We start from the raw sequence: 27,834 nt of genomic DNA on the forward strand, positions 1-27,834 counted from the left end.
GGGGTTTTGCTAGTCGTTTTTTATTTTTAAATCCCCTTTATTGCCAGGACGACTGACTTGCGAGGTCTTGGTCCCTTGAACAAAAGTCGGGTCTGAGGCTCTGGAGTGAGAGCAACGAGTCCAGGATGCTGGACCACCACAAAATTCCCAGCCCCAGGGAAGATTAATCTCCGAGAGCTCTCACGGAGGCCTCTATCTGAATCCAAGACCCGGCTTCACCCATTTGGCAGCAGCTCCCAGTACTGGACGCCTAACAACAAACAAGACAGGAACGCAAACCCACCCATCAGCACACAGATTACCTAGTCATACTAAGCTCACAGACACCCCAAAACATACCACCTGACACAGCCCTACTCATCAGAGGGAAAAGACTCAGCTTCACCCACCAGAACGCAGGCACCAGTCCCTCCCATCAGGAAGCCTACACAAGACACTGGACCAACCACACCACCAGGCAGAGAACAGAAGCAAGAGGAACTACGACCCTTCAGCCGAGGGAAAGGAGACCTCAAATAGCGTAAATTAGACAAAATGAGAAGACACAGAAGTATCTTACAGGCAAAGGAGCCATCTAAAAACCCACAAGACCAAATAAATGAAAAGGAAATAGGCAAACTACCTAAAAAGGAATTCAAAGTAATGACAGTAAAGATGATCCAAACTGTTGGACATAGAATAGAGAAAATACAAGAAACATTTAACAAGGACCTAGAAGAACTAAGGAGCAAACCAACAGTAATGAACAACACAATAACTGAAATTAAAAACACTCTAAAAGGAATCAATAGCAGAATAACTGAGGCAGAAGAATGAATAAGTGACCGGGAAGACAAAATGGTGGAAATAACTGCCGAGGAGCAGAGTAAAGAAAAAAGAATGAAAGGAAGACAATCTCAGAAACCTCCAGGACAACACTAAATGCACCAACATCCGAATTATAGGGGTCCCGGAAGAAGAAAAGAAAAAGGGTCTGAGAAAATATTCTAAGAGATTGTAGTTGAAAACTTCCCTAACATGGGAAAGGAAATAGTTACCCAAGTCCAGGAAGCAGAGTCCCATAGAGGATAAACTGAAGGAGAAACACACCAAGACACATATTGATCAAACTAACAAAAATTAAATTCAAAGAAAAAATATTAAAAGCAGCAAGGCAAAAACAAAAAATAACATACAAAGGAATCCCCATAAGGTTATGAGCTGATTTTTCAGGAGAAACTCTACAGGCCAGAAGGGAGTGGTAGGATATACTTAAAGTGATGAAACAGTAAAACCTACGACCAAGATTACTCTACCCAGTAAGGATCTCATTCAGATTCAACAGAGAAGTCAAAAGCTTTACAGACAAGCAAAAGTTAAGAGAATTCAGCACCACAAAACCAGCTTTGCAGCAAATGCTAAAGAAACTTTTCTAAGCAGGAAACAAAAAAGAAGAAAAAGACCCACAAAAAAAACCCCCGAACAATTAAGAAAATGGTAATAGGAACATACATATCAACAATAAACGTGAATGTAAATGGATTAAATGCCCCAACCAAATGACACAGACTGGCTGAATGGATACAGAACAAGACCCATATATGCTGTCTACAAGAGACCCACTTCAGACCTAGGGACACATACAGACTGTAAGTGAAGGGATGGAAAAAAGATATTACATACAAATGGAAATCAAGAGAAAGCTGGAGTAGCAATACTCGTATCAGTTAAAATAGACATTAAAATAAAGACTGTTGGGGCTTCCCTGGTGGCGCAGTGGTTGAGAGTCTGCCTGCCGATACAGGGGACACAGGTTCGTGCCCCAGTCCGGGAAGATCCCACATGCCGTGGAGCTGCTGGGCCCGTGAGCCACGGCCGCTGAGCCTGCGCATCCATAGCCTGTGCTCCACCACGGGAGAGGCCACAACAGTGACAGGCCCGCGTACCGCAAAAAAAATTAAAAATAATAAATAAATAAAAACTGTTACAACAGATAGGGAGGGACACCACATAATAATCAAAGGATCAATCCTAGAAGAAGATATAACAGTTATAAATGTTTATGCACCCAACACAGGAACACCTCAACACATAAAGCAAACGCTAACCGTGCAAGGAGAAATCAACAGTAACACAATAATAGTAAGGGACTTGAACACCCCACTTATACCAACGGACAGATCATCCAAACAAAATAAAGAAACATGAGCTTTAAACGACACATTAGACCAGATGAACATAATTGAAATTTATAGGTCATTCCATCCAAAAACAAAGGAATACACTTTCTTCTCAAGTGCACATGGAATGTTCTGCAGGATAGACCACATCGTGGGTCACAAATCAAGCCTTGGTAAATTTAAGAAAACTGAAATCGTATGAAGCATCTTTTCTGACCACAATGCTAGGAGACTAGATATCAATTACAGGGGAAAAAACTGTAAAAAATACAAACACATGGAGGCTAAACAATATGCTAGTAAACAACCAAGAGATCACTGAAGAAATCAAAGAGGAAATCAAAAAATAGCTAGAAACAAATGACAATGAAAGCACGATGACCCAAAACCTATGGGACAGAGCAAAAGCAGTTCTAAGAGGGAAGTTTATAGCAATACAATCCTACCTCAAGAAACAAGAAAAATATCAAATAAACAACCTACCCTTACACCTAAAGCAATTAGAGAAAGAAGAACAAAAAAACCCAAAATTAGCAGAAGTAAAGAAATCATCAAGATCAGATCAGAAATAAATGAAAAAGAAATGAAGGAAACAACAGCAAAGAGCAATAAAACTAAAAGTTGGTTCGTTGAGAAGATAAACAAACTGATAAACCATTAGCCAGACTCATCAGGAAAAAAAGGGAGTAGACTCAAGTCAACAGAATTAGAAGTGAAAAAGGAGAAGTAACAACTGACACCACAGAAATACAAATTATCATGAGAGACTACTACAAGCAACTATATGCCAAAAAAATGGACAACCTGGAAGAAATGGACAAATTCTTAGAAAAGTACAACCTTTTAAGACTGAACCAGGAAGAAATAGAATACATGAACAGACCAATCACAAGTACTGATAGTGAAACTGTGATTAAAAATCCTCCAACAGCGGTGTTCCCTGGTGGCACAGTGGCTGAGAGTCCACCTGCTGATGCAGGGGAAACGGGTTTGTGCCCCGGTCCAGGAAGATCCCACATGCCGCGCCTGTGCTCCGCAACGGGAGAGGCCACAACGGTGAGAGGCCCACGTACCACGCACACACACAAAAAATCCTCCAACGAACAAAAGCCCAAGGCCAGATGGCTTCACAGGTGAATTCTATCAAACACTTAGAGAAGAGCTAACACCTATCCTTCTCAAACTCTTCCAAAATATAGCAGAGGGGGCAACACTCTCAAACTCACTGTATGAGGTCACCATCACCCTGATACCAAAACCAGACAAAAATGTCACAAAAAGAAGAAAATTACAGGCCAATATCACTTATGAGCACAGATGCAAAAATCCTCAACAAAATACTAGCAAACAGAATCCAACAGCACACTAAAGGATCATACACCATGATCAAGTGGGGTTTATCTCAGGAATGCAAGGATTCTTCAATATACACAAATCAATCAATGTGATACACCATCTTAACAAACTGAAGGATAAAAACCATATGATCATCTCAATAGATGCAGAAAAAGCTTCTGACAAAATTCAACACCCATTTATGATAAAAACTCTCCAGAAAGTGGGCATAGAGGGAACCTACCTCAACAGAACAAAAGCCATATATGACAAACCCACAGCAAACATCATTCTCTATGGTGAAAAACTGAAACCATTTCCACTAAGATCAGGAAGAAGACAAGGGTGCCCACTCTCACCACTATTATTCAACATAACATAGTTTTGGATGTTTTAGCCACAGCAATCAGAGAAGAAAAAGAAATAAAAGGAATCCAAATTGGAAAAGAAGAAGTAAAACTGTCACTGTTTGCAGGTAACATGATACTATACATAGAAAATCTTAAAGATGCCACCAGAAAACTACTAGAGCTAATCACTGAATTTGGTAAAGCAGCAGGATAGAAAATTAGTGCACAGAAATCTCTTGTACACTGACAATGAAAAATCAGAAAGAGAAATCAAGGAAAGACTCCCACTTACCATCGCAACAAAAAGAATACCTAGGAATAAACCTACCTAAGCAGGCAGAAGACCTGTACGCAGAAAAGTACAAGACACTGATGAAAGAAATCAAAGATACAAAACAGATGGAGAGATATACCATGTTCCTGGATTGGAAGAATCAACATTGTGAAAATGACTACACTACCCAAAGCAATCTACAGATTCAATGCAATCCCCATCAAATTACCAATGGCATTTTCCACAGAACTAGAACAAAAAATTTCACAATTTGTATGGAAACACAAAAGACCCCGAGTAGCCAAAGAAATCAAGAAAGAAAAACGGAGCTGGAGGAATCAGGCTCCCTGACTTCAGACTATACTACAAAGCTACAGTAATCAAGACAATATGGTACTGGCACAAAAACAGAAATATAGATCAATGGTACAGGATAGAAAGCCCAGAAATAAACCCACGCACATATGGTCACCTTATCTTTGACAAAGGAGGCAAGAATATATGATGGAGAAAAGCAGCCTCTTCAATAAGTGGAGCTGGGAAAACTGGACAGCTGCATGCAAAAGAATGAAATTAGAACACTTCCTAACACCATACACAGAAAGACACTCAAAACGGATTAAAGACCTAAATGTAAGGCCAGACACTATAAAACTCTTAGAGGAAAACATACAAAGAACACTCCATGACATAAATCACAGCAAGGTCCTTTTTGACCCACCTCCTAGAGAAATGGAAATAAAAACAAAAATAAACAAATGGGACCTAATGAAACTTAAAAGCTTTTGCACAGCAAAGGAAACCATAAACAAGACAAAAAGACAACCCTCAGAATGGGAGAAAATATTTGCAAACGAAGCAACTGACAAGGATTAATCTCCAAAACATACAAGCAGCTCATGTAGCTCAGTATCAGAAAAACAAACAACCCAATCTAAAAATGGGCAGAAGACCTAAATAGACGTTTCTCCAAAGAAGACATACAGATTGTCAACAAACACATGAAAAGATGCTCAACATCACTAATTATTAGAGAAATGCAAATCAAAACCACAGTGAGGTATCACCTCACACCAGTCAGAATGGTTATCATCAAAAAATCTACAAACAATAAATTCTGGAGAGGGTGTGGAGAAAAGGGAATCCTCTTGCACTGTTGGTGGGATTGTAAATTGATGCAGCCACTATAGAGAACAGTATAGAGGTTCCTTAAAAACCTAAAAATAGTACTACCATATGACCCAGCAATCCCACTACTGGGCATATACCCTGAGAAAAACCATAATTCAAAAAGATTCATGTAAATATTCCTGCAGTGAACACTGTGGTACAACTGCCAGGATATGGAAGCAATCTAAATGTCCATAGACAGATGAATGGATAAAGAAGATGTGGCACATATATATCATGGAATATTACTCAGCCATAAAAAGGAACAAGACAGTTATTTGTAATGAGGTGGATGGACCTAGAGTCTGTCATACAGTGAAGTAAGTCACAAAGAGAAAAACACATACCGTATGCTAATGCACAGATATGGAATCTAAAAAAACGTTAATGATGAACCTAGTGGCAGGACAGGAATAAAGACACAGACATAGAGAATGGACTTAAGGACACAGTGGGGGGAAAAGGAAGCTGGGACGAAGTTAGAGAATAGCACTGACATTTATACACTACCAAATGTAAAATGGATGGCCAGTGGGAAGCTGCTGCATAGCACAGGGAGATCAGTTCGATGCTTTGAGATGACCTAGAGGGGTGCGATAGGGAGGATGGCAGGGAGGCTCAAGAGGGAGGGGATATGTGGATATATGTATACTTATAGCTGATTCAGTTTGTTGTACAACAGAAACTAACACAACATTGTAAAGCAATTATACTCCAACAAAGATTAAAAAAAAAGAGCCAGCCAACTTGAAATAAATAAATAAAGTAAGTTTCTAAGTGTTGGAACTTAGTTTTAGAAAATCGTTTTACCTGTTTGCAAGTGTGTTCTTAGATGGAACACCATCAAAAACAATGACTCGATCTGCTAGATAGGTGGCCATGATGAAGTCATGTTCCACAACAAAGGCTGTCTTCTTAGCATGGAGTATGAAACTAAAACACATGATTTTGAAAAGCTTTATATCATCATATTCAAACACTATATTAAGCACTTTTGTCTGCCACTACACACGATCACAGGTAACACTCTTTATGAGTTGGACATTACCGTTTGACAACTCGAGCAGCCATCAATCTTTGCTCAGAATCCAAATATGCAGATGGTTCATCAATTAAATAGACATCAGCAGGTTTGCCCAAACAAAGAGCTAAAGCTACTCGCTGCAGTTCACCACCAGATAATGTTTGCACCTATTTGCAAAAGAAGTTCAGTAAACCATGAGACATCCAAAGTTTAAAATAATAAAATGATAAAACAACAAAAATTATTTTAGAGTACCTCTTGATCGATGATGTTTTCAATTTGCAGAGGCTTCATTACATCAGTCACAAATTGTGGATGAGTGTAAGCATCTCTGATCTTTTCATGTAGCAGCTGGCGAACACTTCCCTTATTTAATGGAATAATGGAATTATTTAATGGAAAAGTATAGTATTTAATGGAAAGGTATTGAAATTTTATTTCAGTATAGAACTACTCTAATTATGAACCTTGAGAAAGTTAAGCTACACAGCAAAAGTATATCAATTTGCCACCAGCAGATATCGATAGTATTTTGATGCTTATCCATCAGCTATGACATGTCTTGAGACTTTAAAAATTAAAAACCCACCATGTCCAAGTTAAAAAAATACAAAAACAAATGTTTCAGGGAAGAAATCATTAGAGACTAGGAATACTTCTAAAGGTCAATATGGGTATCAAGTACTCTTAGGCAATCTGTGAGCTAACACAAAATGCATGATAATATGACAGGGATGAATTTAAGATATCTTTTAACTTGTTATTTGAGAAGAGGGCTGAGTTTGAGAACTTAAAAGCTAAGCTTATACAAAGCATCAATGATAAAATTTTCATTGTAAGCCATGCCATCTCAAATATTCCCAACATGAGTGAGTACTGAGGTACTAAGCATAGATACTGTAGTTAGTAAGTTCATTACAACACCTGCAGAAATCAAAGGAGATTAATTTCATGTTTTAAGGCTCATCCATATTGTAGTATGTATCAGTGTTTTATTTCTTTTTATGGCAGAATAACAGTGGCTCTACCATTTTTCATTCCCACCAGCAACGTATGAGGTTCTAATTTCTCTGCATCCTCAGCAATACTTGTTATTGTCTTTCTGCTTTAAGTCATTCTAATGGATGTTATGTGGTCTCTCAATGTGGTTTTGATTTACATTTTCCTAATGACTAACGATGCTGTGCATCTTTTCATGTGTTTATTGGCTATCTGTATATTTTCTTTGGAAAAACGTCTATTCAAATCCTTTGCCCATTTAAAAATTGAGCTGTAAGAGTTCTTTACATATTTTGGATACGAGTACCTTATTAAATATATGATTTGCAAATAATTTCTCCAGTCCTGTGGGTAGCTTTTCACTTTCTTGATGTCATTTGCAGCACCAAAACACATTAAGTTTTTGAAGATTTATTTTGGAAAAAGATGCCAAACAGACTTTAAAAGAGTTTCCTAGTAGCAGAAATGAATAAAGGACTGTAGTAGTCCTAAGATCTTCCTTAGCCACCTTATTACACCTGTACAGAAACTAATTTGGAGAAAATTTTTGATATAGTGTAAGATTAATGCTCTAGGTATATATACATATAAACTCTTCTTCAATAACAAAATAACAGAATAACTCACGGTTGATTTGGGACTGATTTTCTGTGGCTTATAACTGACATTTAAAACTGGTACTTCCCCTGCAAAGTAATACAAATAAGTAAGACACTGAAAATGGCCCAGATCTTTAAAGTTTACTATGTGGAACAGAGTAAGAAGACTCAATATTACAATAGTACCTCCTTCATCAGGTTTAAGTCTCCCAGCAAGCATTCTGATAAACGTTGTTTTACCAGTACCTGGCAACACAACATACAAAAAATTGACTTGAAAGATGCTTCACATTTACAGTAAATCACTAATGTACTACTGGGTTTTAACTGAGAAATTAGTTTTGAACAAATACACTGACACTACTGAATTCTGAAGGTTATATAGAAAAATACTTGAACTTTCATGATTCATCTCTCAAGTATCATTCTAAACTAATTAGGAGGAATATAGACTATTTAAAGTTTATGATGGCCATTTTAACAAACGGTGGTCTATAAAGTCTTGGGTTAGTTCTTGAAAGACTTATTTAGCTAAAATATCAATGCACACAATTTATTGTTAAGACAGGACAATACTTGTTATGGTTGATACCATCATCATAAAGGCCAGTTACATGAAATATTTAATTGCAACCAAGCTCAAAATTCCTGTTAACTAAAAACTGATACATTGCAACAATCTCCATAAAATTTTTTTCTTCTACAGTTTTGTAAGCTGTAAGTACACAATTCAAATCTTTTTCTAAAAATCATGAAAGCAATACCAGATATTTGGCACTCAAATTCATCTCATAACTATATTTATGACGATAACCTATTACTAAAAAGTGTTGGTAATACAACTATTTACAAAGTTAGATTAGCCTAAATTTAAATTAAGAAAGGTTCCAAGTGGAGGAATGCAAGGAAAACATTTTAAACTAGACTGCTTCAGAACTACCAATTTATCCTTTCCTTCCTAGTCAGTTTCTAAGATGAATAAATGCTATTCATATCAATTTATACATAGAAAAACCAGCTTAGAAAAAATCTTATTCTCACCGAAGGTTATGAAAACAAAATAAGAAATATGAACTCGATTAAATGACAGATTAAATCATGTTGTCACAAAATGTGAACTACACTGAGAAATGGAGGAATTCAATCCAGCTCCCAGACCTATAACTGAGTCAGTTTTTCATGGAGTAATTAACACTCAGTTACTGGATAAACAGAACAAACTTCCAAATATCACAAAATAAGGAAAACTTACCATTTTCACCCAACATCACCATGATTTCAGAATCTGTAAACTCTCCAGCTACAATTGCTAGCTCAAACTCTCCCATCTTTTTCTTCATTCCAGGATATTTATACATACACATCTTTTTAACTTCTTCTTCATTTGCTGTCTCAGCTACTTTAAAAACAAGCGATGCATCTCTGAATCTCAAGTTTTCTGTTGGAACGTAGCCATCCAAAAAAATGTTTATGCCTGTTGGAAAGTCATTGAAATAAATTAGTAAAGATCACTTAAAGAATAAACTTTTTCCACAAAAATAAATGATCATATAAAAGCCAAAACCCTAGGCTCTCTTGTGAGCAATCTATGCATAGATTTAAATTTCTGTGGATTTATAGCATGCAGTGTGACAACAGTGTTCCATGTACCTAATGCCAAGTTTAAGTAATTCATGTATGCCTATATACACAAAGCATAACTTTTCATTATTACATAATTTTTATAAGATTTTTTCCATCAGATTTTATGTGAAAGCCTATGATGCCATTTCTTCTGTATTTTAAAATTAAAAATTGTTATTTTTCTCTACAAAATGACAAGTAGGTAAAATGGAATATTTTCAGATTGACATAAAATAAATTAAAATAGTTTGAGCAATAATTTTTTAAAGACGATTTAAGTTAAGAATATTCATTTTCGGGCTTCCCTGGTGGCGCAGTGGTTGGGAGTCCGCCTGCCGATGCAGGGGACGCGGGTTCATGCCCCGGTCTGGGAAGATCCCACATGCTGCAGAGCGGCTGGGCCTGTGGGCCATGGCCGCTGAGCCTGCGCGTCTGGAGCCTGTGCTCCGCAACGGGAGAGGCCGCAGCGGTGAGAGGCCCGCGTACCGCAAAAAAAAAAAAAAAGAATATTCATTTTCATGGGAGACATAACCATACGTTGAAGTTATGATTTACTGCATGTGTTTTCAGATTAACTTCGCAGGTTTGAAAGAAATTTATAATAACAAACTAATTTCATTAACCTTTTTTTTGGCTTCACTGTACAAAAACACCATTATCTAAACAGATTTTAATAACTGAAAGTAAACTAACATACTGTACATGAAAATTCCTCCATACTGAAGTTGTTAAAAACCACAATGGCAGGTGCACAGAAATGGAAAAGTGCATTATTTGGGAAACAGTGAAAATATCTGTTTTTAAAGTGTTTACTATTTATAAGAGAAGGACAGTAGGTGAAGTTTCAGAAGGTCTTGAAAGAAAGTCTAAGGATATTATTCATGTCATCTGCAATTAAGAACCACATCTAGGCCTTTTCAGCCCAGAACACAGGTGTTCAACAAATATTTATTGACAGAATAAACAGATGTTTATTCTGTCCAAATTATCATTTTTATATCTTAAACTATTTAGAAATTATAAATGTGGGGTTAAAAAGATTAAAACCAAAAATTAAATAAAAATATAAACTTGAAGGAACCTTAGTGGCCATTTAGTCCAAGTGCCTAATTCATCAGGTAAGAAAATGAAAGCTCAGAGAAGTGACTTTGTGGAAAGAACACTAACAAGTCAGCTTTATACATTAATACTGCAATGTCTCTCTTGCCAATTTAAAAATGAGTTCAAGCTAAAATTCCTTTACAGTTCATAAAGAGCTTTTACATATAATGTGTTAATTTCAGTATATTAAAGGAAAGCAGAATTAAGTGCAGTTTGTTACTTGAATTGTTTTAACAGATAGGGTACATTAAAAACCTCACCAGGAACTACTACTTGGCATAGGCTTTAGACATGGCATCTATAAATGAAATTATGAAAAGTGATTGCCAGGTACCCATGTCATTATCATCAATGCGATTCTAGAACTACTTTAGGCAGAGTAGGCATTCAATAAATACTTGCTAACTGAGGAGAATAAAACATTAATTGCTTCTGATATCATCTCCTAAGACTACTGGAAAGAAAACTGGGAAATCTCACAAATTTTCCCTTAAAATACCTACCTATCTCAAATGTATAGATAGGGACGTGAGAGCAATTCCTTCCCCACATCTTAAACTATTTATACACTTTTTATAAATTAAAAAAGATACCACCGCCTTTTTATGCAGAGTATGATGCAATATAATTTCTTTCTCCAAAAGTTTCTTATGTAACTCAAAAGCAATCTCTTTGAAGAGACAGCTTTAAAAAAAAAAAAAAGAGCCTGTTCAACCTAGGGAGCTATAAGGCTACATGAATACTTATTCTTGTAGAATGTGGTATTTTTTCAAGATATGGACTAAGTAGTCCTTTTAGGTGTTCTAGATTGCCAGCTTAAGGCATAGCTGGAGAGAAGAAATGTAAAAAAGTAAAAATAGGAATGAGGAAGCAATTAAGGAAGAAATTAAAAGGAAGAAGGTGTATGAGGTAGAGAGTGCACTGATTCTGTTTCAAGAGCCACTTAGTGGTAGGCTAGTTTTTACTTTTGCCTAACTTGCTTAGGGAAGAGACATGGAAAAGAGACCAGAGTCCCTCTTTCCTGAAAGTAGAAAGAATAAGTGAAAATACACTTACTAAGCTATTCTATTAGAATTTTAGTCACTTGCTAGACTATAATATACTTAACTATCTTATTAGACTTTTGTATAGTCTTAGTTTCACAAACTTAGGATACAGATTACAGATAAATTTGAAACATGAAAACAAGATGAGCACTAAATCAATTTTAAGAGTTTTCCTACTGGTATTGGCCCGTCAAAGATAAAGCTGAACATGACAAGTAGTACAGTGATGCTGCAGAGGCCAAAATATAAAAGAAACTTTTAATGTAGCAAATAAATAGTGAAATTGATAGAGCATTTTTACCCACAACAAAAACTTCTACAAAAAGACATAGGTTATGTTTAACAACTGATGTATATAACCTTATATATGTATATTCTATTGTGAGATTAAATTCCTTAAGGCCAGAGTTTTGGATAAGTAATATGACAGCAACACTTAACTACTTAGCATCAACAGCAATACATTTTCTAAGCATTACAGTGAAAGAGAACACAGCATTGTGAAAAGTTTTTCAAGTTACCTTCTCTTACACTAAAAGGCATAGTGACAACACCATAAGCACTTGGTACGCCATATAAACAGCAGATGAAGTCAGAGAGATAGTCTAATACACTTAGATCATGCTCCACCACAATGATATATCTGAAAATCAACACAGATTTTTATTTTAAAATGTAATATATATAATTAAAATTATATTTAATTATAATAAAAACTTTTACATAGTTTTTAAAAAAACTACAGTGTAAATTTCAGGAAGATAGATATATTTTAAAAAAATTAACCGTAAAGACCATATTAAGCATAAGTTATAAAACATTTTCTTTAAGACTCATTATCAACGTTCATATTTCAAATTGTTTTCTTAAACTAAAAGAAAAAAGTTAACATGAAATAATGTATGAATAAATGAAATAAATGTTTTGTTAAAAAAAATTTTTAAATAAACTTTACAAAGCAGAAACAATTATAATAGATTTAAATCAGACCTATTCTAAACTGTTTATTATGCTCTTCAACTTATGCATTAAACCCTTCTACTTGTCCTGTCTCATGCTAGCTGTAGTAAGGAATGCACAGAGAATACAACAGAATCCTCAACCTGCGAATTTTCACTTCAGCTGTGGAGACAAGGAACAGATATGAAACAATACCAAAAAACACTACATTAGCAAAATGTTTTTACAGGTAATAAAAATCTAGTGACGGTAAGAAAGAAAATAGGTTAGTGTGTGTACTGGAGCACTTTATAAACGGGATGGGCTATGACATGACTTTTCAAGTGGTAAGAAAAAAGTATTGCTAGTATAGAAACTATTAGGCAAATAATAATCATAAAGCTTTTATGCATCTTATTCCTATTCAACTTAGCTCAAGATGTTCAAAAAGCAATGTCCTACGGACACCTAAAATTCTTTTTTTTTAAACATCTTTATTGGAGTATAATTGCTTTACAATGGTGTGTTAGTCTCTGCTTTATATAAAATTCTAATTTATCAGCTTCCTGTACAAATAAAAACTAACCAGCCATATTTTTATTGATGGAATCACTACTCCCATAAAAAAAAAGACTCAATTTTATTTGCAATCATATATTGCTTAAATTGTCAAGCATGTCTAATTCATTCTTTTCTTTCTCTATCTAGATTCTAATTCAGGCTGTCATTTCTATCGATATTGTTATAGGCTTTTAACAAACCTCATTTTCTTCAGGTCCCCAGATGTGGCTCTCAGTTCCAAATGAAACACATGACATCTTCAGACTTTCTTTTAAGACCTTCCAAAACTTTAGCTACAATAGATCTTCCTCAATTTATAAGGTTACACCCTGATAAACCCATCGTAATTTGAAAATGCATTTAATATGCCTAATCTAACAAATATCATACTTAGCCTAGCCTACCTGAAATGTGCTCAGAACTTATATTAGCCTACAGTTGGGCAAAATCATGTAACATAAAGCCCATTTTATAATAAAGTGTTGAGTATCTCATGTAATGTATTGAATACTGTACTGAAAGTGAAAAACAGAATGGTTGTAAGGGTACCAGCTGTTTACCCTCATGCCCATGTGGCTGACTTGAAGCTGTGGCTTGCTGCCGTCGCCCAGCATCAGAAGACAATATTGTACTGCCTATTGCCAGACCGGGAAAATATCAAAATTCAAAATCTGAAGTACAGTTTCTACTGAATGTGTATTGCTTTCACAATATTGTAAAGTCGAAAAATTGGTCAACTGAACCACAGCATCTTTATTTCATTTATACATAGGACACACTGAAAAATGGCTCTTTGCTTGTTTCCTAAATAATCTACCCTTCTATCCCTGTGTGTCTAAGGGTGGTCTATCATTTCAGTGGTCTAAAATCCTGCCTAAAATCCTCACCTGCTGAAATTCTACATAACCCTTTCACGGCTCACCTCCAATTCTACCTCCAGTAGGAACACCCTTATTAATATGCAAATAAACTTTTGCCCACTGTTGAACGTGGTGAGCATCAATAAAAATGGCAAATCACCGAAGTGGGCCAATACTTATCCTGCCTTGGTATCTTTATTGGCCATGTTCCATTATTTGGAATAATTCTCTGCTTTTTTACCATTAAAATCTTCAAGGCCCAGTATAAGGCAGCATAGTTATTACCTAGTGGCTTTTAATGTGCTTTTGAAAAGAAAAAAATAAGTCACACCTCCTGCCTTCCCTACTTTCAAATGGAGCTTATGCAGAAGTCCAAAATGTTAAAAAAGATTTATGGGAGCCACTCTATTTTCTGAGGGTTTGAGAAGAAACAATAATCTGCAACATGAGAAATGTATGCTATGAAAATTTACACCCTACACTTAATTTTGGGTTATCTGTTGGTTTTTAATCTTCCTCTCGCATTACTGTTCCCCTCTCTAATTCATCCTCTATTTCTTGTTGTTTATCGGAGGATATGATCTTCAAAATCTTTTTACAGCATTAAAGACTGAATGTATGCCTTGATATGTTGTACAATTTCAGGATGCAGATATACTTCCTGTAACTTTTTATTATCAGTCTATCACTACAAAGAGATTATTTTGACCCTATACTTATAAAAATGAGACCCAGCACATCTGAGAAAATCTAACAATCATTTTCTTCGCTTTGTCAATCTAACCTGTTTTGGCATGTTATCCCTTTTACAACTATGGTTACTGCCCTCTCATAATACAGAATGTAGTGATTTGGCTGAATATTGAAATACATGTCACCTGGTTGTAAATTATTATCCTTTTAGCTTTTTCATTATGGTTAAAGCATTATATAGTATTAAAAAAATTATGTGTAAATGTAGATAATATCTATGATATTCATTTCAGTAAAACAAAGGAATATAAAAATGTTTTATAAAAAGGTATTAGGGTTGAGAACTACTGACTTGACTGCTTGTGTATTCTTTAATTTACCTTATCCTGAAGTCCCTGAATATTGGGACATTTTATACTCTTACTTCCCCCCAAGAGGCTATCATAATGCCCTGGTCTATGTATGAAGTGAAAATTATGGCTACACTTTGGCTCAACTAAGACTGTCTCTTTACCACTGATATTCCAAGTTTTACTTCAAGGTATGTACATGGATCATTTGCTCCTTGAATCTATGGAGTCAAGTTTTCCAATTCTGGAAAATACCCAGCCATGACCTTTTCATAGCTTTATTTTTCAGACTCCTATTAAGATATATGTAAATCATCTTCTCATTCTATTCTCTCTTATCCCATTCTCCATGTCTCTGAACCTCCCTTCTGTATTTCAATCTCATTCTCTCTCTGCTGTATTCTGGTAGCTTGCTCAAACCAACTTTTCAAGTTTCTCACACTCTTTTTTGTTGTACCTAACACCTAATCTGTCCAGTGAGTTTTCAATGTCATGACTATACTTTTAATTTCTAGATTTGTTTGGGTTTTTTAAACAATTACCTGTTGCTTTTTTGTGGTATCATATTCTTAGTTTTCAATCTTCATGTTTTAAATTATTTTAAATATTATTTTACAGTCTCTTTGAAAATGTCACTCAAAGTTCCTGAAAGTCTAAATCCTGCTGTTTGTTGTGTCTACTGAATCATTTGTAGAATTTCCTCCTATCATTTATAACCCTGGGCTTAAAGCTCTTGAGTCTTTACCTGTAGAAATCCTGTGTGACCAGGGTTGAGGGCATATGCTTCCAGAGTGGTTTTATATTTGCTTCATCTAGGTACCACAGAACTAAAGATTCTAGGGCCCTCTTGTTATGTTACTTTCTTAACATGGATGGTTCTTAGACTCCCCTGATCACATAAATTTCAATTCCATATCCATGTGAGCTGCCAGTCCCTGAAGAGATCTGAAGGGGAGCCAGCCCTCTATTTCCAAGGATCTCAGTGAGTGACAGGTATATGTTTCCTTGACATCCTCCTGTGTTTGCTCTTTTGCTGAGAAAACAGTCGTTTGAGAGTCCCGGCTTTTTGTGTGATAATTCAATACAAGGCCTTGCTTCTTGCCCACAAGTAGCTGTTAAAGCTCAAGACTTACTACAGAGACAAGCAATGTCCCCTCAAGAAAGCCATCCTTGTTTTTCCCCTGTAATTTACAGTTCTCTCTTTGGTTTTTTGATCCCTAGGGATTTCTCTTGCTCTGTTGTAAGATCACCTATGAATTAAATCAGCTACTAAAGAGAGGAACAGAAAAAAGTCCTGGGTTCTTGCCATATCATAAATTTGAAACCTAGAAATAACTAGCTTTTCTGACCTTAAAACATCTTCATCTGCAAAATGGGAATACCACCTAAAGATTCTTACTTACAAGATTACTAAGGCGCAAATGAGATAATGGATATAAAAACTCTGCAAACTACAAAAGCACCCTACAAATACAGGATGTTGTGATTACTTAACAGAAGTTTTTAAGACCTCCCTTGTGCTCAGTAAGACCTGGGAAACTGGAATTACTCTGTTCTAAAATTGTGTGTAGGAGTGACATATCCATTTGAGGATCTGGTAAAAGTTAAGGATCTGCTTCCCAGAAATCCATACATATACGCCAAAATTTGCATATCACTACAGAGTATTCTTAGGCTCCCTGGAAACAGGTATGGTAGTAAATGGATCTTGCATTAAGAATCTCTTTTCTAGATAGAGGAAAGTAAGTTCAAGTGATAGCTCCAAAAACCAAGATGGAAAACACGCACACATATGTGACATTGATGGTCCCAGTGTTTAAACTTTAGAAATCTGTGAAACTCCTCAAACAAAACAGCACAGGCATATACCAAATCTGTACTTACCTATCTGGATTTATTAGAGATCGTATAGTAATAGCAGCCTTTAAACGCTGCTTGACATCTAGGTAACTAGAAGGTTCATCAAACATGAAACTATGAAAAAAAAAGCAAACATAATAATTGAAAGGCAAGTATGATAAAATTCTATCTTGCATGTTATTTTAAAGCACTGAGATATAGTTTCTGATTTAACAACAACAAAAATCCCCTTATAATAATGAGGAGCCCACCCCATAATGGTAAAAATTTCTGTATTCTGTTCAGAAGTAGAAGGAAGAAAATAAATTATGAGACTGCATATCAAGTCTGGGGAGAGACTCCTAGATTAGGCTAACTTACAAACTGTTATCTCCTCATGAAAAATATCCTGATATATTCCGAAGTAATTCAGAGGGCTCTCTTAATTGGCTAAAGTCGGTTGCACTAAAGCAGAGTTTTTGGAAAGGAGGGCTCTGCCCAGAATACTTTATGGAGAAAAACTAGCCTGCATTGGATGCCAGAGTAGAAGTATGGAAAAAGATGAGAGCAAAAACTATCTGGGGGAAGAGAGGCATTAAAAGGTAGAAAGGAAACTCGCCTTTTTCACTTCCTTCTTCTCTGTCACATGGCAAGCCACCCTGATTTAGGATAACCTAAAAGACCTGATTTTCCACTTGAGCTATGGAAAACCTTGCTGGCCTGGTAGGAGAGCTTCATCTTAAAAAAATGTCCTTCTTATGTATAAAGAGAGTTTACAAAATAAACAGCTGACTTCAGATTAAAGAGCTCTAGAACCCTAAGTTGTAAGGTACTTACCTAAATGAATTTTTTACCCCTGATGGAATAACAGGGAAATGGGCAATGGATGCACAACTGCTTCAACATCTGACCTCAAAGTTAGAACATTAGATACTCTTCCTATTAATTTCTCTCAAACCACTGCTCTATTAGCAGCATTATAAACAAAAACTCTAAAGTAGGGATAAGATTTACAAAAAGTATAGAGTAACCTACATATCAGCTTTCTGTATACAAACGACAGCACAGGCAAATCTCTGCAACTCTCCTCCTGAAAGATCTTCAACATTGCGTTCTTTTAGATGGGTTAAATCTACAAAGAACATAGAGGCATTGTGTTCAATGTTATTTTACTTTACCTCTTCAAGGTAAAATGTATATTGAAAATACTTCTCTGTTTGAATATTTCTGTTGAAAATACGACAACTACTAGAGATTTTTCCATTTATTTCAGTAATCCATACGAAGATACCTATGTTTATGAGTTAAGTTCAGGGCCTATTAAAACACATACACAAAATAAACACTTACCGAGCTGCTGACATACAATTGCTTGTGTCTTAGTTTCATCTTTTCGGTCCAAAATACACCCCACTGTCCCCTGCCATAATGTATCAGAAATAGTATTATTTTCCTTCAATACTAAAATTCCCTCACTATTAAAAAGAATCACAAAATAAAACAAGTTTACTTTGATTTATCTTTTATATGTCCACCAATATTTGTAATACCCACTAAATTTCTCCTAAAAAGAAACTGACCTTTGCAGCCTTGGGAATCTGGTCTACATACTGAGGTTTGATAATGGCTTTTAGGTCATCTTCAAGAATCTTGGTAAAGTAATTCTGCAATTCAGATCCACGGAAGTAAGTCAAAATTTCTTGCCAATCAGGTGGGTCCTAGAAATATATGTATAATTACATGAATTTAATAATACAATTGCAAAGAGGATGAATGTTATACAAAATAGAACACATATCCAAACAGAATAACTCTGCTTCTAAGATAATATTAGAGGTGGATTTAATTTCAAATCAAGAAAACACCAACTCATAACAGTTTACAAAAGCTCAGAATTATCAATTAAGCAGCATTAACAGATTTTAAAAAGGAGTTTCATTTATAGTTTCTCAGCATTAATTCCACAAATAATCTTGAAAATAAGAACATTAAAAAATAAAATCACACATACTCTCTCCTTCATAGCCTCATAAAACTGAAGCAAGATATTCATTTTTATAAGGTGGTAATACATACATCATATTTTCCAAGGTTTGGCTTTTGCTTTCCTGCTAAAATTTTTAAAGCAGTTGACTTTCCAATACCATTAGTTCCAACTAATCCCAAAACTTCACCTGGACGAGGAATAGGCAACCTGTCGTAAGTGTACAAAAATAATAAGACAACTCAGACTTATGTAGAAAAAGCGACGTAATACCAGAATGATGTATTTTAATGCGCTTGCACTCCACACACAATCATTAATAAGACAAAAAAGATATATGCCAGATATTACTGGCTATTAGGAAAAAACAGCAGCCAAGATTAACTTAAACTGTTGTTAGGAATGCATCCAATACTAATATTACTCCAAATTTTATTTATTCAACTTTCACTCAAAGTCTAAAGTAACAATTTTTCTTCCCATATAAGGCTCAATTTTAATGTATAATAAAATGGTTTGGTAGAAAATTGCACAGCAGGTGCAACCTCACACTGTCTTTCTTTTCTTTGGCCTGCCATTTACTTACAAGGAGAGAAGTGCCACATCAACCAGAAATACTCCACTTCATTCTCCCTGCTGCAGTAGGCCCCTTAAAGCTGGCAGGTTGAGAAATACCTTTTTATTAGTTAAATCTAGACTCCAGGATTCAAAATATTAGTGTTCAGCAGATTAAAAACCTCAAAGAATGCGTCATTAACAATATATGTCGAAGTCCAGAGTAATATTCTCTGTAGATTATGAGATTAATAGATAAATAAAATCAAGATGAGTTCCCTTAAAAGTATTTTGGGGATAAGGATATTATTAACAAGTGATTCTCACCCCCAACTGTATATTAGAATCACTGGGAGCCTTTTCAACTTACTAAGATCCAGACTGTACATCCAGAGATAAGATGTAATTCAACTGGGCTGAAATTACCTGGGCATTAGTAGTTTTAAAAAGACCCTCAGGTAATTTTAATGTTAGCTAGAATGAACCACTGACGTATTCAATATGATTCTGCATGATGTTATAATACTGTATTTTGCTTTAGTGGATGTAAAAGTTAATACCACTTTTTTTCCATTTTTGTTATTTCTCTGAAAATTCCAAATGGATTTACTGAAGTAAAGAAGAATGTTGACTTGGAAATATACCTGTGAAGCTTGAAGGCGTTGGCACAATATCGATGTGTTGTTTCTTTTTCCAAGTTGCTTGGTAAATTGACAATTGATAAGGCGCCAAAGGGGCATTTCTGTTATTTAAAGAATTAGTTTTCTGTTAATTTTTAGAAATATAGGCATGACTAAAATGAACAGATGAAGAAATTTTTAGAATTTATCTTCCAAAAGTGGGAGTTTCACACAGACGTAAAGTATTGTTTCATTTCCTATCCTTTGCTTAAAAAAGTTAAGTTCCTTGAAGGTAAGAATCATATCTAATAATTCTGTATTCCCCCTAGTGACTGGTATAATCCTGGACATTTAATGTGTTTAATACTTACTGCAAAACCTTACAGAACTGAAGGCTTTTGTATGAGAAGGTTAAGAGCAAGATAAAACGCGGTTATTGAGCATACAGTTCCATATTCAGTCAATGAGAAATGCCTTCCCTTTATCTCCTTCTTCCTGTCTCTGTATGCTTCCATTTCTACCTTGTACCTTTCTTGGTCTACTTATGTCCCAACAACAGCTAGCATAGTATTTGCACAGAGCAAGGACTAACGTCTTTCCATTGTGATTTGTAACCATCCCATACGAAAAAGATACTTCATATTCCAATTGAGAAAATTCACATTAAAAAAGAAAAAAAACCTCATAGAAAAACTTATTTGAACAATAAGTGACTATCAATCAGATAAATGCCCAAGGAACAAGAATGGCAAGAACTAGAAGGTGATTTAAGAGTGGTAACGTGGCTAGAAAAATTTCTCAGCAGTACAGACGACTATAAAGGTACAACCAAACAGTATAACCTCAGATTAGAAATCTGTTTGGCAGAACTGTTCAATGAGCTCAGGGGACTAATTCAAGTCTCTGTATATAAAGATTTCAGGGAATTCCCATTTCCTAAGTTACAAAAACACAGAGGTTTAAAAAACAACACTCTTGTTTTCTAGCAAAATAATCACCAACCTCTAACAAAAATTAATTCTTTACACGAGATTTTTTTTTGCAAACGGAATTACCTCCATTTACAGAAGCCCCTATTACTCCATCAATGTACATAAAATGCTTACAGGCTGCAAGTAATTTAAACTTCTCTTAATCTACAAAGAAAAAAATAGCAACATTGCTCATATATGTGGTGCATTACAAGTATCTTAGTGTTCGGGGGGCATACACTACCCGCCCCCGCCAAACAATTCATCACATCAGTTTCTTTTCAGCCACTGAAGTGCATACCCCAAATTCTGGAATCTCATTTTTTTTTATAGCAGTGAGGAAAGAAAATAAAATCGAATATATTGTTCAAAATAAGATTTACACCACCCAAAACACTGGCAGGCAAATAATAAAAGATTAGTAAGTATTTGCTGGAAGAAATATCTCCTGCTTACATTTTCAAAACAAGAAAAAACGCTTTCAGGTACCAAGCCAGGTACTTCTGAATACTTGACCGAGGATTCAGAAACCAATGTAAAATACACAAACCTTATTAGAAAAAATAACAGATGGTATCCATATTTTGGGAAATCTCCTTTCTAAAATATATTATCTGTAAATAAAAATAACTAATTTAAGAACTTTATACACTGGCTCCTAAATATCTTTTATGAACTAAAGTTGGAAATCCATCATTCTTTAGTAAAATGCCCTATTCAAACCATTCAGTATAACAAAAACTGAGGTATTTTGAAAAATTACAGTATTGGGATAAATCCAACAATAGAAAAATGTATAACACAGCAAACGCAGTACTTAAGGATTAGGTTAAATTAAAAAAAATTTTTGGCTGTGTCCATTTTTATTTAAAAGTGTGAATTTAGGGACTTCCCTGGTGGCGCTGATTGAGAGCCCACCTGCCGATGCAGGGGACACGGGTTCATGCCCCGGTCTGGGAAGATCCCACATGCCGCGGAGCGGCTGGGCCCGTGAGCCATGGCCGCTGAGCCTGCGCGTTCGGAGCCTGTGCTGTGCAACGGGAGAGGCCACAACAGTGAGAGGCCCGTGTACCACAAAAAAGAAAAGAAAGAAAAAAAAATGTGTGAATTTTAAATTAAACACAGGGACTTCCCTGGTGGCGCAGTGGTTAAGACACTGCGCTCCCAACGCAAGAGGCCCGGGTTCGTTCCCTGGCCAGGGAACTGGACCCCACATGCATGCCCCAACTAAGAGCTTGCATGCCACAACTAAGGAGCCCTCGAACCACAACTAAGACCCAGCACAGCCAAATAAATAAATGAAATAAATAAATTTAAAAAATAAAATTAAACACAGACTTGAAAAAAATGTATGTAATATGACTCATATTTTTTGTATTTATATTTCAAAAAAGTTCTGGTAAAGACTTGGAGAATGTCCTCATAAAAGGGTGAAAAAAATTAATTTTGGTTGGAAATGGCTTTATGAAGTTGTATACAGCAAAAATAACTTTTATTTTATTATTTTTTTTAAGGATAACTGTTAAGTGGGGTGGTTAATTAATAGAAAAAGCAATAATAATATTGATATAAGAACAATATTTTTCTGAATTTGTATTCTTTATTCAATGTTTTATATTTGGCTCTAAAAATAGTTATAATGTATTCAGAATTTTTAGATTTCATTTTTAGGTTACAAATTTGATCCAATAAATAAAATATCACTTACTTTAATACAAATACCACAACCAATACAAAGAGTTTCAGAAATCCATGCTATTTTGCTCTGGGAGACAACCTCTATGCATAATTTTCCTGGCAAAGGAAAAGATAGAATTAAATCATTTCTCCTGATGTTCTAATTTTCTGAACACTGTTATTTCGGCAATTCTGGTTCCAAATTTCCATATAGAATCAAGTTTTCAAAAAGAAAGGCCACAGAAAGAAATATAAATCAGTGCTTTGGATAGATTACTGAACTTAACTACTTAAATGAATACTCTTGTCAGGCAAGGCAGAGATGACTCTAATATGCTTATTTGTTTAATCTACTACGAGAAGAAAATATGCTAATAAAAATACAGCGGATCCTAAAACAGCTTTACTTTTAAGCTGACTGACCTGAATATATAATCCATAAAATATGCCTTGAAAATGGTAATGTACACGAGATAAGGGAATGAAATACGTTAGCTAAATCAGGGAAGTTCCCCAAAGGTATGTGGACATCTAATACACACACAAAATTAAACGTGGCATTAGGGATATTAATAATGGAATTTCTGAATAGCACAGTAGACTGTAACACATGACATCTAAATTTCCTTTTAAGATTTAGTAAGCTTATACCTCACTAGTATATTTAAAGTAAAAATTATTTAGTTTAGCCCTTAAAGACGACCAACAATTCATCAATTCTGAATGGTCATAAATTTATTTACTCTTGAAAATATAGCAAAACCTCATGAATAGTCATTCATATTAAGCTTTTTTTTTTTTTTGAGGAGAATACTATCAAATATCAATACAAACATCTTGGCAGTCCTTTCTTCATGACTTAAAGTAACCATAGGATTTTGTAGGACAGTAAGAATCTCAGTAATTTGAACTCTGGTTTGATTTTGTATTCAATGAACTTAAACAGGATCATTTAGTCACAAAGCATTAAAAGAAATTTAGAACAAAATCTGGTCTTATTTTTACATTTTAAAGAAACTAACGGGGGAGAAAAGTATATACTAAAGCCTAGAGAACCATGAAGACAGTGTATTCCTTTTAAAACCTTCTCTTATCCTTAAATGATCCACAGAACAGCTTACCCATTCGAACCACAGGGCAACTCTTTTTGCACTCCTGCCGACACTTCTTAGGTTTACATTTGTCATGGTTGACAATAGCAATTCTTGTTAATTTATCCGCCATAATTCTAAGGAAGTAACAATATCCAGTTCCTCTATTAAAGAAAAATTAACAAAATTATGGCATAGTCAATGCAATTAGTTAAGAGAAATAAGTTACAGGCATAAAAAGGTAGACAGGAGCAGATAAGTTATCACTATATTCAGATATTAATACCTGGAACTAGTTAAAAAAAAACTAGTAAAAGCAATAAAATAATTTGGTAAGGCTGGAAAAACAAAATTTTACATATATTCCATTCATCAGAAGATTTATATAAAGAAGGAAAAAATACCACTTTCAACAGTCAGAAAAAAGAAATGATCTAGGGATCAACTTAACAAGATATATATACACATGCGAGGAAACTTTCAAAATACCACTGAAAGACCCAAAAGACCTGAACAAGTACAATGACATGCTGTCTCAGTTTTCACAATAAAGAATAGTCAATATCAGAGATTTCAACCTTCCCTGAATTTATATATTTAATCCAATCTCAAGGAGAAAAAGAAAAAAACTGAATCAGACAAATCAAATCTAAAGCTCTTATACAAAAAGAAAGGTAGTAATAGCCAGGAAAATGGAAAAGAGCAAGGGGGAAGAGGGAACCTACACTTGACATATGAAAAAAATGATATAAGGCCTCAGAAATTGATGCTGATACCAGTGTATGAACGCAGACCAATGAAACAGAATAGGAAGACTTGACATGAAAAGATACATATGATAAAGGTGTTTAATTCCTCCCTCAAACTAAGCATCACTTCATGGCTTAGCCATCTGACTACAATGCACTACCGATGGAAATGGCAAATAATTATTAAGGGTGTAACCATCATGTTGGTCAACTGGAAAAAGTAAAAACTGCTTTACCTGGGAATTTACAATATGGCCATGATGAATTTTATGTTAACAGCACTGAAATGAAAAGGAGACCAAGTAACTATATGTATATACTCACTTTTGGAGCTTTTTAAAGTCTTGATATTTAACAGCACCATCAATTATGTAGTTGAGGTCAAAGTTAACTTAATCTTTTATAATACTGGGCTTAGTGACTGACATTAATTTTCTTAGAATGTGATTAAAGTAATTCATTCGAAAAAATGCCTTACTACTCCAGTTTATTCCAATATGTAATGAAAGAACCTGAAGCCAAAAGATTACTGACCAACAAAGACATTCTGTTGGCTTTTTCTATCAATGACTGTGATCCTCTATCTAGATTTTTCTTGACAGACTGCTTCCTCTTATAGAACTCTCCAGTCCTTCTCATAACCCCTCAATATCATTAGGCTTGGAGGGGAATAAAAGATCTTGCTCCTCAGTACCGCTCCCAGAGGATTCTCTCTCCTCACTAAAAACAGCCACTTTTGCCTCTTAGGTCATCCACCCGTTTTAGTCATTTACCGACCATCAGATCACTCCCTCCCTTCTTTGAAATTTCAGCCCTTAGCTAATGTTCACTCTAACAACTCTTGTCATAACTCTTGGTGACTTCAATATGTTCATAGATAATCCTTCTATTAACAGCCTGTCATCTCAGTTCATTAACCTCTCTCCTCTAGTGATCTTGTCTTTCACCCTACCATAGCCACTCATTCCTTTCGTCAAATCCTTCACCTTGTCATTACAAATAACTGCATTTTTTCCCATAACCTACCTTTCAAATACCCCATTCTCCAACCACCATCCCTATCTTTTCAGTTCACCTCTCTCATACACAACAATCCAACAACCCCTAGAACTCCCCCATTCCTCAGACCTAACACTATCTCTCAATTCTACCACATTTCCACTGTCCTTCAGCCTTTTGTATCTTTGTATCTCTGTACCCACCTAAAATTCCATTGTCAATCACTTACACCCTTATCTATAATCCTGATTAAGCACAACTCTTCACCTGCACACATGCAGCAGAAAATGGGAAGAGAAAAAACAAAGCCATGCTGACTAGTATCATCTCAAGTGAAACTATGCCAACCAGCAACCATACTATATGTATTTCCATAGTAGGAGCTCAAACATTTCCGTTGAATGAAATGAGAAAATGCATTTAGACATAGTAAATCATTTTCCTGTAGATTATAACAACTTCAGGAGTATTGCAAGTTACCAATATTTTACAGTGACAGTTATCCACTAAAGTATATTATTAGGAAAAAAAAATCACCCAAAAGGTGACTAAAATTTTATGTAATAAACAGTTACGCTGATAGGTTCACTTTACCCCTTTATAACCTTTAGAAACTGGTCCAGGCAGGCCTCCTAAAGATTAGAATAAGAAGAAAATAAATGACTTTTGAACTGCTACAAAAAAGCTATCATTCTGGAAGTGACAACTCCCTAGAAACTGAAGACTCTTTAGTTAGCTATTAAAATAAAACTGGACACCATATTAATTGTGGTGAATGAGCATGATGAATTCCCCTATAGGTGATAAATCTTCATTGATTTATCAGTGAAACTGCTTAAGTTAAAGTTTATTTCTGCCAAACTACTAAAATGTTTCACCTACTATTTCAAACCATTTAAAAAACCAAATGACTGTAAAAGGTGATTTTTTTTTTTTTTTTTGCGATACGCGGGCATCTCACTGCTGTGGCCTCTCCCGCTACGGAGCACAGGCTCCGGACGCGCAGGCCCAGCGGCCATGGCTCACGGGCCCAGCCGCTCCGCGGCATGTGGGATCTTCCCAGACTGGGGCACGAACCCGCGTCCCCTGCATCGGCGGGCGGACTCTCAACCACTGCGCCACCAGGGAAGCCCTGTAAAAGGTGATTTTTATAAAATAAAAACCTACCAGAGATGGTTAATAAGCTGATTTATATAAAAAAGTGATAAATTATAATGCATTTAAGAAAAATACAGATTCTTTGTAGAACTGTTAATTAACAGTGTAAACACTATTATTAATTAAATTTCTATGTTAGTTTCAAGAATTGGCAAGAGCGAGCCCCTCCTTTTTTTTCAATGAGAAAGACATAGCACATGAAAGCTTGGAGGGGAAGCCTGTAGTAACTGACTCCTTGAAGATATTTCAAATCTGAAAACTGTGCTCAAAATAGGTACTCAAGGGACTTCCCTGCTGGCGCAGTGGTTAAGAATTCCCCTGCCAATGCAGGGGACACGGGTTCGATCTCTGGTGTAGGAAGATCCCACATGCTGCGGAGCAACTAAGCCGGCGAGCCACAACTACTGAGCCTGCATGTTGCAACTACTCAAGCCCGCGTGCCTAGAGCCCGTGCTCCCCAACGAGGGAAGCCACCACACTGAGAAGCCCGCGCACCGCAACGAAGGGTAGCTCCTGCTCGCCACAACTAGAGAAAGCCCGCGCAGTAACGAAGACCCAACTCAGCCATAAATAAATAAACAGATATATAGATATAAAAACTTATTTAAAAAATAGGTACTCAATGACCTTCACTGTCATTATTCCAGCTGAGAGGAAAAAAGGAAGTGAGATATGGAAACCATCTGCAGTCTAAGACCAAAATTATTTTAACACCCTGTGAAAACATTTGAAAGGTTGCTGTTAACGAATGATGCTCATGTCATGTGAGATATTCTAACCTATGCTATTGCAGGTCATTAATTTTATAAAACACGTAAGTTGGGAGTGGTGCACAACTCTGACTTCAGAGTCTTAAATTGAAGACAATTAAAAGGGACGCTAAATTAATAACTGCTTTCTCCTTACCCCACCCCAGCAATTATATTAAATATTCTTCCTAAAAAATTTTTTTTATAGGGGAGAACAAGGCTTTTCAACAAAAACAACACTCTGGTTCAGATACAGATAAGAGCCCTTGATTAACACTGACAAAGCATTATCGTCAGGCAAATGGTATAGAATGAATATTCTCAGTATCAAAGACAAAGGTACCGAGGACTGCAACACA

At 35.6% G+C, this 27,834-nt stretch overlaps 1 protein-coding gene across 1 annotated transcript in view; it reads right to left on the reverse strand.

Annotated features, from left to right (window-relative positions):
• The window catches only part of ABCE1 (ATP binding cassette subfamily E member 1), a 34,807-nt gene that overhangs the window by 5,806 nt on the left and 1,167 nt on the right, over positions 1 to 27,834 (reverse strand). The window contains exons 2-16 of the mRNA XM_007466902.1: positions 23,851 to 23,984; positions 22,761 to 22,846; positions 20,106 to 20,203; positions 18,999 to 19,116; positions 18,503 to 18,640; positions 18,273 to 18,342; positions 17,958 to 18,054; positions 16,968 to 17,057; positions 12,202 to 12,323; positions 9,163 to 9,384; positions 8,097 to 8,156; positions 7,939 to 7,997; positions 6,568 to 6,678; positions 6,337 to 6,479; positions 6,099 to 6,221 (exon numbers count right to left, since the gene is read on the reverse strand). Coding sequence (XP_007466964.1) covers positions 6,099 to 6,221; positions 6,337 to 6,479; positions 6,568 to 6,678; positions 7,939 to 7,997; positions 8,097 to 8,156; positions 9,163 to 9,384; positions 12,202 to 12,323; positions 16,968 to 17,057; positions 17,958 to 18,054; positions 18,273 to 18,342; positions 18,503 to 18,640; positions 18,999 to 19,116; positions 20,106 to 20,203; positions 22,761 to 22,846; positions 23,851 to 23,953 — 1,640 coding nt within the window. The 5' untranslated portion in view covers positions 23,954 to 23,984. The remainder of the gene's footprint in view (positions 1 to 6,098; positions 6,222 to 6,336; positions 6,480 to 6,567; positions 6,679 to 7,938; positions 7,998 to 8,096; positions 8,157 to 9,162; positions 9,385 to 12,201; positions 12,324 to 16,967; positions 17,058 to 17,957; positions 18,055 to 18,272; positions 18,343 to 18,502; positions 18,641 to 18,998; positions 19,117 to 20,105; positions 20,204 to 22,760; positions 22,847 to 23,850; positions 23,985 to 27,834) is intronic.

The sequence above is a fragment of the Lipotes vexillifer genome, unplaced genomic scaffold (assembly GCF_000442215.2).
Source record: "Lipotes vexillifer unplaced genomic scaffold, Lipotes_vexillifer_v1.1 scaffold730, whole genome shotgun sequence".
NCBI classification, from domain to species: Eukaryota; Metazoa; Chordata; class Mammalia; order Artiodactyla; family Lipotidae; genus Lipotes; species Lipotes vexillifer.